We start from the raw sequence: 13,035 nt of genomic DNA, 5'->3' as shown, positions 1-13,035 counted from the left end.
TCAGTGGTATTTAAGTTTTCTGTTAAGTTCTGGAAATTTTGTATTCTGTGTTTTCTAATTTCTGCTTTTAGTCTGTTAGTCAATTTATTGTAATAAGTTTTATCCGAGGGATATCTTGTTCTGTGCCACCTCGCTCTTTCCCGGCTATTGTGTTTATTAAATTAATATTCATCATAATGTGCTAAATTACCTATTATTTTCACAGTTAGACTTATTACAATAATTAATTTACAATTTCTATTCCACGTAATCACTATATCAACCAAGGCTACATTTATAAGTGTAGTAGTTTATAAAGTATAACAACCTTTCCAATGTATATATTTAATGGTTATCTTATTCCAATTGATTTTTTTTTTGTGTTGAAGAAGAAATAAAGAGTGTGTATTGTGTTAAATGAGTTTAAGTGTATAATGGATTACAAAAACCAAAAATAAAAGTAGATTAGTTTATTAAATATTTGAACTTTATGGGCATGATTGTTGGAGGAAATACTTTTTGTTTCTGCTGTTAGTCCGCATCAACGAAAATCATAACTTTTCACAGTATTATTCAAATGCTCGTAACTTACAGCTGTCGGAAATCTAAATATCCGGTGTTCTAACTTATCAGTTTCTTTAAGGTTCATGTCGTTATAGGTGAGAAAAAGCAGTTTCAAATCACGAAAAATTTCTTATATGCTTTATTTTATATCTTAGGTACTTACTTATATAACTTATGTGAAGTCGGGTGATGAGAATAAAAACAAAAAGGAAAAAGGGACACTGAAACAACTCACTAGCTTGCTGAAACAACTCTGTTTTATTTCGTCTTTTAATTCCTCTTATATACATTCTGTGTGTTTGTTTATGAGGAGAGTTAGGATTACGGCTGATATTGTGCCTGGCCATACCGTAACGTATATTTGTGAAGACATAGTTTGTACCTTTTCGTGCAGTTTAAATGACCCTAAGATCTTTTGTGAAGATTGGTGGTATCTTCATTGTTGATATCATCCATCGCATCACTATTTCCATCAGCCATGAACATGGTAATATTCGAACACAAAAGGACTCTCGATTCGACATCCATATCCTCCACGAAGTTCATTTCGTAATTATAATTTTTTTATTTTTAGATTACTATCAAACTTCGTATTTAAAGGTTTTTCGAGGAGTGAAAAACGTATTTCAACTTTATTTCTTCATAAAGAAATATTGTAACGATGTTATCTGGTCGATCGATTATAATTGAAATTATCGATGAATTAAGACAGTGTGTAAGAACAAGAAAAGAGAAACGCTAGGTTAGTTAAGAGTGTATTTTTGTTCCTTTGCGATAAAACAATTCTTTTTGTTTCTGTTCTTTGTGGTTTGTTTCTTTTACCAGGTAATTCACGAGAATTAGTGTCAGAAGCAGGATTTTCGGTAAGAAAGTGAGAAGAAACTTTTTTTTTTTTATTGTAGATAGGAAGTGAAGTATTGAGTTACTTGGAAGGGGTTAAGGACAGTTATTACATGGTCAGGCAGCGAATAAGAAAGATTTTTTGGCCAGGATGAAATGAAAAAAAGTATGACAGTCAAGTTCAAGAACATTGAAAAGGACTTAAGAAGCATAAGAAAGTAGGTTGGACTCTGATGTTGAAAAGCAGGTAAGGAACACAGAAAGACGAATTGAAGGTGAGGACGGAGTAGAGCGTTATATTGGGAGAATCGATTGTAAAGTTGATTTTCTGGAACAGGAGATTAAGCCTGTTAAGATCTGAGGAAGTATCATGTGTGATTGCTAAGACGCTTCGGCAGCTCCTGCTAGAATCAAGCCTTCAACATACGACGTCTATTTATTTTTTTTATTTGTTTATTTCCACCTTTCCCTGCCTTACAAGCAATATAGGTGTGCACCAGCAGTTCGATGTTACAGATATGATATGTAGGTAGGGGTTCAAAAGGAACTTTTACTTGCCCAACAGTGAAAAGTAGTGAATAGAAAAGAATAGCCGAATTTCGTTATTTTTAAATAAGTGAATATAATAAGAGGAACAAAAAATATATAAAAATATGCAAACTAGAAAAAAAAAGCTTAAAACTATTACAAAATTAAATTAAATAAACAATGAGAGTCTTATATCACCGGTAATTGATGGGGCACTGGTTGTGGTTGTTGTCTTGAGTGGATGTTCTCGTGGAGGTAGATCGACAAAAGGACGTACGTCCAACCCCCTTGGCTAAAACGATGTAGATGACGGAGATAGCCAGGATGCTCTGGCAACTACGAGTGCTTAGTGAAAACACAATGGAGACGATATGTGAGTGCACACTGAGACGCTAACACGTTGTCTGTTTATTTTTGTAGAATAAAAAACAACAGGAAGTAGTTGTTTTGTTTTTTGAAGTAATAAAATTCATATGTTCCTATAATCGATTTGTGGACCATATGTTGGCCGCAACAATATCCATCATCAATCTATTGCTAATAAATCATTTTACAATTAATAATTCACTAAGTTTTCTTATAGCTTATATCAGTTTTCAGTCTTCTGCGCCTCTTCCCTCCGCAGGCATTCCAGGGGCTGGTCTTCTTCTTTAACGAATATTGAAGTGGCTTGGACCAATAATTGTTTTCCACCCATATACCAATTCTTTGTAATACGGGTAGTTTTCTTCGCTTACTAGCTGAGGGAAGTCGTTCTCTGTGAGGGCGTAGAGTTTCCCTCAGCAATCTGGCCCGTAATGCATCAAAGGCGGTAATGTATCAAAGACATTCTATCATGATGAGCCCCGGGAGGCAGCTATTAGAGTCAGAGGTGCCCAGACAACCACCTTGGAGGAGGCTGCCAAAATGTATATAGACTATACATACCATAGGGATGATCCGTCCGAGGATAGTGCAGATGATGGAATGGTTAGACGCACCACGTTGTACCCACCAGGTACCAACCTATGGCCACCATGGGAAATGTGGGACCTTCGTCTTGCCGTGGACAGACAAAGGATCTGGAGGGCTCCAGGACTAGATAGCATAGATACTGCAATCCTCAAGAACAGTGCCCCTTATATTGAGGAGGGGTTGTTGGAAATATTCAACGAGTATTTGGATAAGGGGTACTTTCCAAACAAGTGGAGGATTGCAGACTTGAGACTGATCTACAAGGGGCGTTGTAAGGATAAAGAAACGCCTAAATCCTATCGACCAATATGCCTCCTCCCAGTAGCTAGTAAGGTTCTGGAGCACATGATCGTCTACAGACTTAGACCAATCCTGAGTGCTGCAAGTCATCCACGGCAGTTTGGCTCGACCCGTGGCAGGGAAACTACGGATGCGCTGCTGAGAGTGCGTAGAGACGTGGAGGAGAGGGCGGAGAAATATGTCTTATTGATCATGTTTGACATCTCTTCCACCTTCGACAGCGTTTGGTGGCCCCGTGTACTCCAGCGGTTGCAGCTCGACACCCCCAGTAATCTATACTCCCTCGTAGGTAGTTACCTCAATAACAGGAGTGTCAGGATCAGGGGTAACTACTACGAGGTCGAGAGAAAAATCGAAAGAGGATGTTCCCAGGGTTCGGTTCCAGGACCAGCTCTGTGGAAGCTAAACACTGTCACTCAATGGATTAAGTAGGATAGGGGGTGCATTTTGGGGCCTCAGGAACCCTGCAATGATGACCATATATAAAGGTGTGATCTTGGGTATTCTGAGGTACGCATCCCCTGCCTGGAGCCGAAAACCCACGCAGACACAGAAGAGAAGACTGGCCACCATACAGAGATTGGCTCTGCTGAGGGTCACGAAGACATACAGAACGGTGTCACATATGGCGGTGCAGGTGTTGGCCGAAGCGATGCCCCTGGGCCTCATCCTCAGGGAGGATGTCCTTAAATATGAATTAAAGAGGCAGGGACTAGAAGCGATACCGGATGAGCTCCGAGAGAGGATCGGCGAGACTCCAAACTTATGGAAGAAAATACTGCGGGAGGACTCAATACAGGAGTGGAATGGACGGTGGGTAGCAAGCCAGATGGTTTATTTTAACAACCATTACTTTTTGTTTATTATTTTTTATATTTTGAGCTTGACCAGTGGTAATTTTTAGCATAAAAATAGAAGAACACCTCTATCCTATCGTAATAAACCCCAAATATTATAATAGAACAGCTCGCAATTATCACTTAGTTGTTGTTTTTGGTCGATTGTGAGATAGCGCGGCACCCACTTTGCACAGGGCTTTCGCATAGCCAAATATCCATTCACGATATATCCAACACGTTCCTTTGATATCTTTAGAGTCTCAGCTATCTCGATCAACTTCCCAGTACGGTCATCCAAAATTATTTTGTGGACTTTTTTGATATTTTTGTCGGTATTTTTTTTTTTTAATTAAAATTCATATTTAAGGGTTTTTGAGGACGTTAAGAATGAATCTGAATAGCTTTTTTTAAAAAAATGTATTTTTTGGTTTCTATATAAGCTACGGGCTTTGTGGACGAAACTCGTCTTGGATCTGAGGGTCCAATCTTATCAACGTCGGCGAGGCCAGAGTCACATCTATCCAGCTTTCCCCCATTGGCCCAGAGAACGTCGGGCCAGTGGACGGATTATTTATAACGACAAGCTGGCTTCTACAGACGTAAGTTCTACTGCCTTAACAGCGTCTTTGTATCGTCCTTAGTGCTCATCTCGCTTTGTTTAAACTTGGCAAACCACTTCTCTACGGTTGATTTCTCTGGTGCAGAGTCCGAATAATGTTCATCAAGCCAAGTCTTGGCTTCAACAGTATTTTTTTTCGCCATAAAGCAATGCTTTATTAACAGACGAAATTTCTTTTTATCCATTTTTTCAAACTAACAAAAGTTGCTTCACTCAAAATGCTATATATCACAAACTAATAGTCCAACAGCTGTCAAATTTATTCACGTATCTTTTGAAGGTTAGGGCTAACTAAAAATCATATTGATTTAATGCTAGTAGATCTAACTCTAAGAACTTTTCTGTTAAGAAAGACCTGTAAAGTAAAAAATTAATCTTTATTCTATGTTATTTTAACTCTCATTAACTCATTTTCCCTAAACTCAAAGGTTACATTAGTACCATCTTCATTTCTAAAGTACCACGAATACCTTTTAAACTGAGTAGCTACGTTTACCAGAAAATTCGGATAAAAAATTTAACATATGCATAAATGCTTTTCATATGTTTGAAAGTGATTATATAATTAATAGTTAAATAAAATATAAACAGAACAGTATTTATTTCCTTACAGTATAATTAAATAGAAACATTAAGTTTAAAATATAGAGTAAATGAACAGAAAGTCGACGTTCCAACAGTTCAAGGCCACAATTAGGAAAAGAAGTATATTCCCGATAAGAGATTGGACACACTTTTTAATAGAAGGAAAAAAAGAGTTCGATAAACTTTACGATCGTTTAACTGAGAAGAAGCGTGACTATACAGATTTTGAATTCATTACAGTCCTTGCTGAAGGAGCATTCGGGAAGGTGTACCTCGCTCGATTACGAGAAAATGATACAAAATATGCAGTCAAGGTTTTAAAAAAAAAAAGAAATCTGAAATCAAAACAAATAAAGTGCATTTTAAGGGAAAAGAATATCCTTCAAGCGTTGAATTTTCCGTTCTGTGTCCATCTCGATATATTCTTCCAAAGTACCGAATACTTTTACCTCTGTCTTCCCTATATTCCGTGCGGTGATTTGTTCGAACAGCTGCAGAAAAATAGTAAATTCGCAGAAGCAGTTTCTAAATTTTTCGGAGCACAGGTAGTACTTGCATTGGAGTACCTCCACTGTCTTACGGTGGTCCACAGGGACATAAAGCCGGAGAACATTCTCCTGGACATCAATGGCTACATCAAACTGACGGACTTCGGTCTCAGCAAGAGGATCGCTGATAAAAGAACTTATACATTTTGTGGCACGCCTGAATTCGTTGCACCCGAGATAATTCTACACAGGGGTTATGGAATAAGTGTCGATTGGTGGTCGTTGGGCATTCTGCTGTACGATTTGACGGCCGGCTACACTCCCTTCAAGACAAAGCGCATTTTGGATATGTATAGTAAAATAGTTAATGGAAAATATAAAACTCCGAGTCACTTTTCCAATGAATTGGCTGACTTGGTGGAAAAGCTTCTCCAAGTGGATTTATCCAAGAGGTTTGGTAATCTGAAGAGTGGGAGTGACGACATCAAGAATCATTCATGGTTCCAAGGCACAGACTGGACGGCGCTGTATAACTGTTCATTGCCCGCTCCTTATACACCAATTATGAGAAAGGAATTTAAGCTGAATGATTCTTTCATGGAAATGTTAGATGACTCAACCGTTCGCCCCCCTTAGGGAATTAAGTAATTTTTAAAATACAGAAACAATCGATTTTTTTAATAACACGGAAGTATTTCTTTCACGCTTATTTATTCTCCAAGCTAAGAGGTGATAACATGCATATTATATTACACATGCTATTGAAGGTTTTAATGTATGTAAATAGGTTACACTTTAGGGATTATAAAAGTACTCTACCTGTACTCAGTTGTTATTATTTAGTCTCAATTGCGTGCATCAATGTATTTAGTGTGTGTGTTCAAATTATATCTATTAGTTTGTTTTTCAATATATAATAAAAGGTTCTTCTTAATGAATCTAGTGTGTACTTATTACAGACACTTTTAAGTCACAACAGTTGGCGACGAGGATAGAAACAGGGCAAGATGTTAGTGAAATAAAAATATTTAACCTACTCAGAAAATATCTAGCCGCTTTCCAGTTATTTTGTCCTATCACATTATAAACTCAACAGGTATTTTACTCTTTTTCATTACTCAGTTCAAGATATTGATCCAAAAAAACAGAAGTTTAAAATTTAAGGTTGAATTAAAGTTTTTACCAGATTTATAGGTTAGTACTGTTCCTGTTACAAAATATAGTGGTGTAATAACCTGCTATTTTTTGTAATAGTTCCAAATAGTAACGGTTATATCTATATTTTTCCTCTCCTTTTTAAGACACCTGCGATTATTATTATTATTTTGTTTTGTAGTTATATTTTTAATATTAAGATATACCTAAGAATATATGAACGTAACTGGTGCCCTTTCTTTGCCATATGGCATTATAAGGGATTGGGCTGGGTCCGCTGAAGGCGGAGGATACAATCTTGGCCCAGGAGCGACTGGTAGAGGGTACAAAGAATGGGGAGGGCCGCTCCACTGGGGAATAAAGGTTGAGATGACTTCAGGCTGCAGAGCCCGAAACACTTCCCTCGGCGAGGACGTTGACCAAGGAGACAGTGCTTTGCCACCTCCCGGGTCCTGGTGGAGGGGCGACCTCTTTGAACAGCGGGTTAGCACATGCCTTCAGCCCATCAAAAAACTTTATGTGCCTGCGGTGTATGAACTCCGGCACAGAGGGAAGCTGCAGCTCATTATGGATATCACTGTTCCTGGCTCTTTGGAGTGCAGTTCCTCGGACTATTCGCTGAAGAAAGGAATTCTGGAAACTCTGCAGCTTTTTCAGCGTGGTCTTGAAGAGGTGTCGCAAGAGCGGGGTACCTTAGAGCAGAGTCGGGCGGATGATTGCTTTATAAATCTTTAACTTGAGCCAAAGTGAGATCTGCTGTGAAGTGAGCAGGTGGTAGAGCCTGTAAAACTTCAACTAGGCCAGTTTGAGTCTCTCCCCGACGTGACTGGAGAAGGTAAGTCAAGTGTCACGCCGAGGTAGTGTTCGAGATCATTCGGCTTTCGCCGTCCCTATGGTAGCCTTACTTATCTCACATCTGAAACAGACAATTATAGCGAGTAGGTTGGTCGATGTACGACTTATCTTTTTTTTTCTCTTACCTCCTGGAACAAGAAATAGGCATTTACAAATATATATACATATACTGGCTATTTCATTATCTTGTTTTGATGATTGCCGGGTCCGCAGAAGGCGGTGTCAACAGCGATGGCATATGTTTGCCTGGATGCTCACTAGGAATAGGGAGGAGCTATTCCTGTTGGTGGTGTTGAAGTGATGACTTCAGGCTGCAGAGCCAGAAGTCCCTCCAAAGGCGAGGACGTCGACCAGGAGTACAATGCTTTGCCACCTCCCAGGTCTTGGTGGAGGGGCGATCTCCCGGAATAGAGGGTTGGCCTTTCAAAGAATTTGATGTGCTTACGGCCTATGAATTCCGACACAGACGGGAGTTGGAGCTCCTCACATATTACTCTGTTCCTGGCCCGCTGGAGTGAAGTTCCTCTGACTATTCGCCTCAGGAGGGAGTTTTGGAAACTCTACAGTTTGGAGAGCGTAGTCTTGTAGAGGTGTCGCATGAGTGGTGTACCATGGAGCACCGTCGGACGTATGATGGCCTTGTATATCTTGAGTTTCAGCTGTAGCGCGATCTGTTGTGAAGGAAGCAAGTGGTAGTGCCTATGCGACTTCTGCCAGGCCAGCTTTAGTCTCTCCCTAGCGTGGCTGGAGAAGGTGATGTGCCTGTCGAGAGTCACGGCCAGGTAGAGGATGTTGTTGGAGATGTTCCGACCCTCGCTATCCACGACGAACATGTCACAATCTCACAAGAGGAGATCAAAAAAAGGCAATATTAGCTTTAAACGGGAAGAGGAAACTTATGTATTAATTTATTGATTTAACTTTAAGATTTAGCTTTTTCTGAACTTTATTGAAAACATATAGATTTTTATTGATATATACATGTATATAAATATATATATAATGGTGCCCTTCCTTTGCCATATGGCATTATAAGGGGTTGGGCTAGCTCCGCTGAGGGCGGGGGTTACAATTTTGGCCCAGAAGCCACTAGCCGGGTTTAAGATAGTTAAATCGAGCAATATTTATAAAGCGCCTAAAATTAAAAACGGCATGAAAAAAAGGAATGTTCGTTAACTATAAATAGTTACTTATATTGAAAATATAATTTTAGCGAGAGAGAAAAAATAATAACATTAAAGTAAAAATAAATTAATATAAAGCTTATCACATATCTTTTATGTACTAAAATGTCTTGCATCACCCTAGGCTTCAGTATTCGGGTTCCTACGTTCCTACGTTTTAAGTTACTGCTCATTTAAGTTCAGGTAGTTGGGAGTGGAATTTTATAAAAAGTTTTTGGAAGATTCATCCATCGATGTCACTTCTAGTACACGATGTAGTTCGCTGTTTCTGATACACCAGAGGGAATAAACTGCATTTCACAGGACCTTATTTGAAGTTATTGCAATTTTTTTCTTTTCGTACAGGATGTTGCTCACCAGACTTCACTAGACAATGTAGTAATAGTAATGTTGTTTGGTAGATCAGGGTGGTTTGAATCCTTTTATTCCTCTTGATCATTTTTGGTATCTGGTAAGTCCTTGGTATGATTCCAAGTAAGGCGACGATCGACATGAATTGGAATCTTAATACTTTACCGACAGAACCCCATTGCGATTTTTTACCATGTACATACACTATTACAGTTCTTCTTAATAGGAACCATTGGAGAGTATTTTCTAAAAACACATATCTACTCAACTAACCCAAGAGGGATTAGCAGGATAAACTGTAGATAACAGAGTTAATATATTTTTTAAACAAACTGTTTACATGAGACAGTTACTCTGTCAGAAGTAACAAGAAGCAATTTGGTACTAGATGTAGGCCCCGGGACCAAAAAAAAGCGGCCGTTACCAAACAGAGCCGGGAGGTATAGCCTGCTAATTATAGCCTGAGCAACATGTTAATGGCATCATAGCAACGCACCACTTTCAGGATAAATTAATTTTGTCCTGGTACTACAAGGTACTTCCAAGCGTAGGATTTAATTTTTATACTTGGAAGAAACCTTTTGGTATCGTTATCGCGGGAATCGTATCAGAATATCATCTCGGATATACGAAACTGAGTCACTATTTACGACTTCGATCACGAATCTTGAGATATTATCTTTTATCTGAAATAAAAAAAAAAATATATTCTCAAGAGTTCACACCTCTTAAATGGAGATTTCAGAGATTATGGGAAAATAACATTCAATAAACAAGATTATAGATAATATAAAAACTCGGAATACATGAACAACAATTTTTTAATTCAATAATACGTTCAATAATTTAATCTATCAAATATCTATTATATAATATATAATAATAATAATAATTATTATTATTATTATTTATTCTGGGACGAGTTTTTTTAGAATAATGCAGATAAATCGACAGATGAGGGCTGAGGAGCTTCAGAGTTACTTAAAAAAAAATACAATTATATATAAGTAGTCATTATAAAAAATGATTATGAGTTGCTTTCTCACTTTAATCAGTTGAACAATAAAAAAAATGAATAAAAAAAAAAAAAAAAAAAGAAAACTGAAAACGATGTAAATAATAATAAGGAATAATATAATAGTTTATATACATATTTACAATTATATTGATTTACAATACTATGGAGTCTGGAGGGATAAGAAATGATTGAACAGGCGGGATTTAAAGGTAGGGAGGGTATTGGAGCGACGGATGTTGGAAGGGATGGAGTTCCATTAGGATGAGGCTCAGATAATGAACGATCTATTGAAAGCAGTGGTTCGGTGGGCCCTTTTGTATAAATCTGAAGACCGGGAACGGGTATTGCGGGAACGAATAGAGGATTTGATTTATATAGTGGTAAGGATATAAATTGCAATGGTGAAAAATTTCGAATTTGAGTTTCCGACAAAAATGCACATTTTGAGTCAACCAAGTGAGTATCAAAAAGTAGAATTCTTTAACTGCGTATCTGAGGTTAGTTGAAAAATTGTGTATCTGGAAGTGACCTTTCTCTCTCTGCCTCGACCAGCTAAGTGCAAGTACGTACCCATTATTATTCACGTTTGGTCAAGAATAAATAATTTTATGTCTTTTAATTTTAGTTTAGGTTATAAGTTAGCAATAGGTATATATATAAAGTTATGGTTGGACAAGGCCTGTATACAACACTAATCCTAACTCCCCATGTAAATAAACCTCAATAATGTCTATAAGAAGCATCACCGAGACAATAAAGCAGTATCTTTCTAGTAAGCGTACGGTTTAATTCTGTTCCCTCTTTTCCTTTTTCTTCATACCTTTCAGTCCAAGTGCTCGTAAATGGTGCCGAAACCCGGATACTGATTGAATATTTTTCACTGAATGAAGATTTTTTTTTTCTTCTTCTAAATCTTAATTTTTTTTTAATCTAAATCTTTTTCATAAAAACTTCACCGACTCAACATATTTTTTTTTTAACTGTTCTCTCATCCCTAATTTTTTTTTCTTTCACCTCGTTAATTTTTTACTTCACCTAAATTGTCATTTTTTTTCTGACCAAGATGGTTAATGTTAGTTCTACAGATCCCGGTGGCGCAACCGGCTCCTGGAGTTCCAGCGGCCCCGGCTGTCCCGGCGCGGTTCCAGTGCTACCCCCGGTACCAGAGACCACTCTCGCGGCTGCTCACGCCAATATGTTGGCTAAAATGAAAGTGAGAGCAGTAACCCCTCAGGATATTAGAAAAGCCATCTCAGACTTGGAGCGGTTTTCAGGCGAAATCGGTGATTTAATCACTTTATTAAAGGTGGAGATCGCATCATGGAGAGGTTGGCAGCCAAGGTCTCAGAGGAGTTGCTGAACAAGAATGACGGGATTTCCCTCAAGGCAGGCAGCACTATGCCGGATCAAGCGTGTATGCGTATAAGCGTATATGCCGGATCAAGCGTGTGTTTTGAAGTGTTTTGAACCATATTCAGGGAGACGAGGAAATAACATGGCCAGAAGTGAAGGAAAGATTAAAGAAAGAAGGCCTATGGAGGAGGCAGGTGGTCCCCGGAGGAAGACATTTTCTACATGCTGCGGGAGACGAGAAAGCACGGGCAGTCTAACGAATATTACGCAGCCACGCTGTTAGGACAGTTTAATCTGACCACAGAAAAGATGATAGAGACTCTTGGAGCGGATGTTGTGGTGCAACTAGCTAAGGAGACGAATAAAAGGGAAGGTTTACCACTTTCGTGGAATGTGCTCAAGACATGATCGACGCGAGCGCTAGAGAGAAGGATGCAAGGATGGATGTCGATGTGGAGGATGGAACAGAGTACCGTACCACCGTACAAGGAATCCATCAACACCATGGAAGAGAAGAGAACCCAGGGATAGTGGTAAAGATATAAGCACGGGTAGAGAAAGGCGGCCGAACCAGGGCAGAATGCGCAATGGAGGAGGGAAAGAAGACAGGAAGTGCCATGGGTGCGGAAAAGTAGGACCACTGGTGGCCCATTGCCCCCGCACTAGGTGCTTTGAGTGCGGCAATGAAGGCCACATAGCACGACACTGCCCTTATATGTACAAAAGGGCAGAGACGGGACCAGAAGAACCGATGGAAATAAATTTAAATTTAAACCTCTTTAGCAAAGTAGCCATGGCACATCAGATTCGAGAAAGATCGGCCGAGGCGGTATTGGGAGTGCTGCGTTTATGGTTCCAGTTCTATGGAGTACCGGAAAGGATATCGTCTGATGCGGGACGGTAGTTCGATAACGCCAACGTCAGAGAAGGCTTTGGGGGTAAGGTGGCATCTAAACACCCAAGGACACCCTAAGAGCAGGGGAGGGTAACAGCTAGATAAGGGCCTGAAACCAGACGAGGCTATGATAAGTGCTATAGCAGCCTATAACCACTCCGTGCATACGGTAACGGGATTCGCTCCATTCGGACTTAGAGGGCGCAACGGCGATTATAGAAACACGGTGATCGACGGAGAGGAGATCGTCTGTAACGGAATGGCACTGAGAAAAACGTGGGACAAGGTGAGAGATAGAATCGAAAAGGAGAAAGCCAAACGCGTGGCGCGAAATAACAAGGGTGTACGTGATATTGTTGGGAAAATTGGTATAGGGACAATGGTTTACCGTAGAGTTCGCTCTAACAGGTATAAGGAGCCGTTTGGTTGATACCTTTGTTGATACCTTTGTATGAATGGCCATTCAGGGTAATTACAATTAGAGAGCATAATATAGTAACAATAGAGAGTATTAAAGAACCAAAAAAA

General features: G+C 39.2%; 1 protein-coding gene and 1 long non-coding RNA gene across 2 annotated transcripts in view; one reads left to right on the top strand and one right to left on the bottom strand.

Moving 5' to 3' along the window:
* Positions 1-6,520, top strand: part of LOC106682176 (uncharacterized) — a 12,759-nt gene extending 6,239 nt beyond the window's left edge. The window contains exons 2-4 of the mRNA XM_067046214.1: positions 2,495-2,630; positions 2,737-3,309; positions 5,280-6,520. Coding sequence (XP_066902315.1) covers positions 2,495-2,630; positions 2,737-3,309; positions 5,280-6,332 — 1,762 coding nt within the window. The 3' untranslated portion in view covers positions 6,333-6,520. The remainder of the gene's footprint in view (positions 1-2,494; positions 2,631-2,736; positions 3,310-5,279) is intronic.
* The window catches only part of LOC106682189 (uncharacterized), a 704,551-nt gene that overhangs the window by 240,768 nt on the left and 450,748 nt on the right, over positions 1-13,035 (bottom strand). The window lies entirely within an intron of this gene.

This window comes from Halyomorpha halys, unplaced genomic scaffold (genome assembly GCF_000696795.3).
Source record: "Halyomorpha halys isolate HHAL.00 unplaced genomic scaffold, Hhal_1.1 Scaffold394.1, whole genome shotgun sequence".
In the NCBI taxonomy this organism is placed as follows: Eukaryota; Metazoa; Arthropoda; class Insecta; order Hemiptera; family Pentatomidae; genus Halyomorpha; species Halyomorpha halys.
This window is presented reverse-complemented; position numbering and strand designations above follow the sequence as displayed.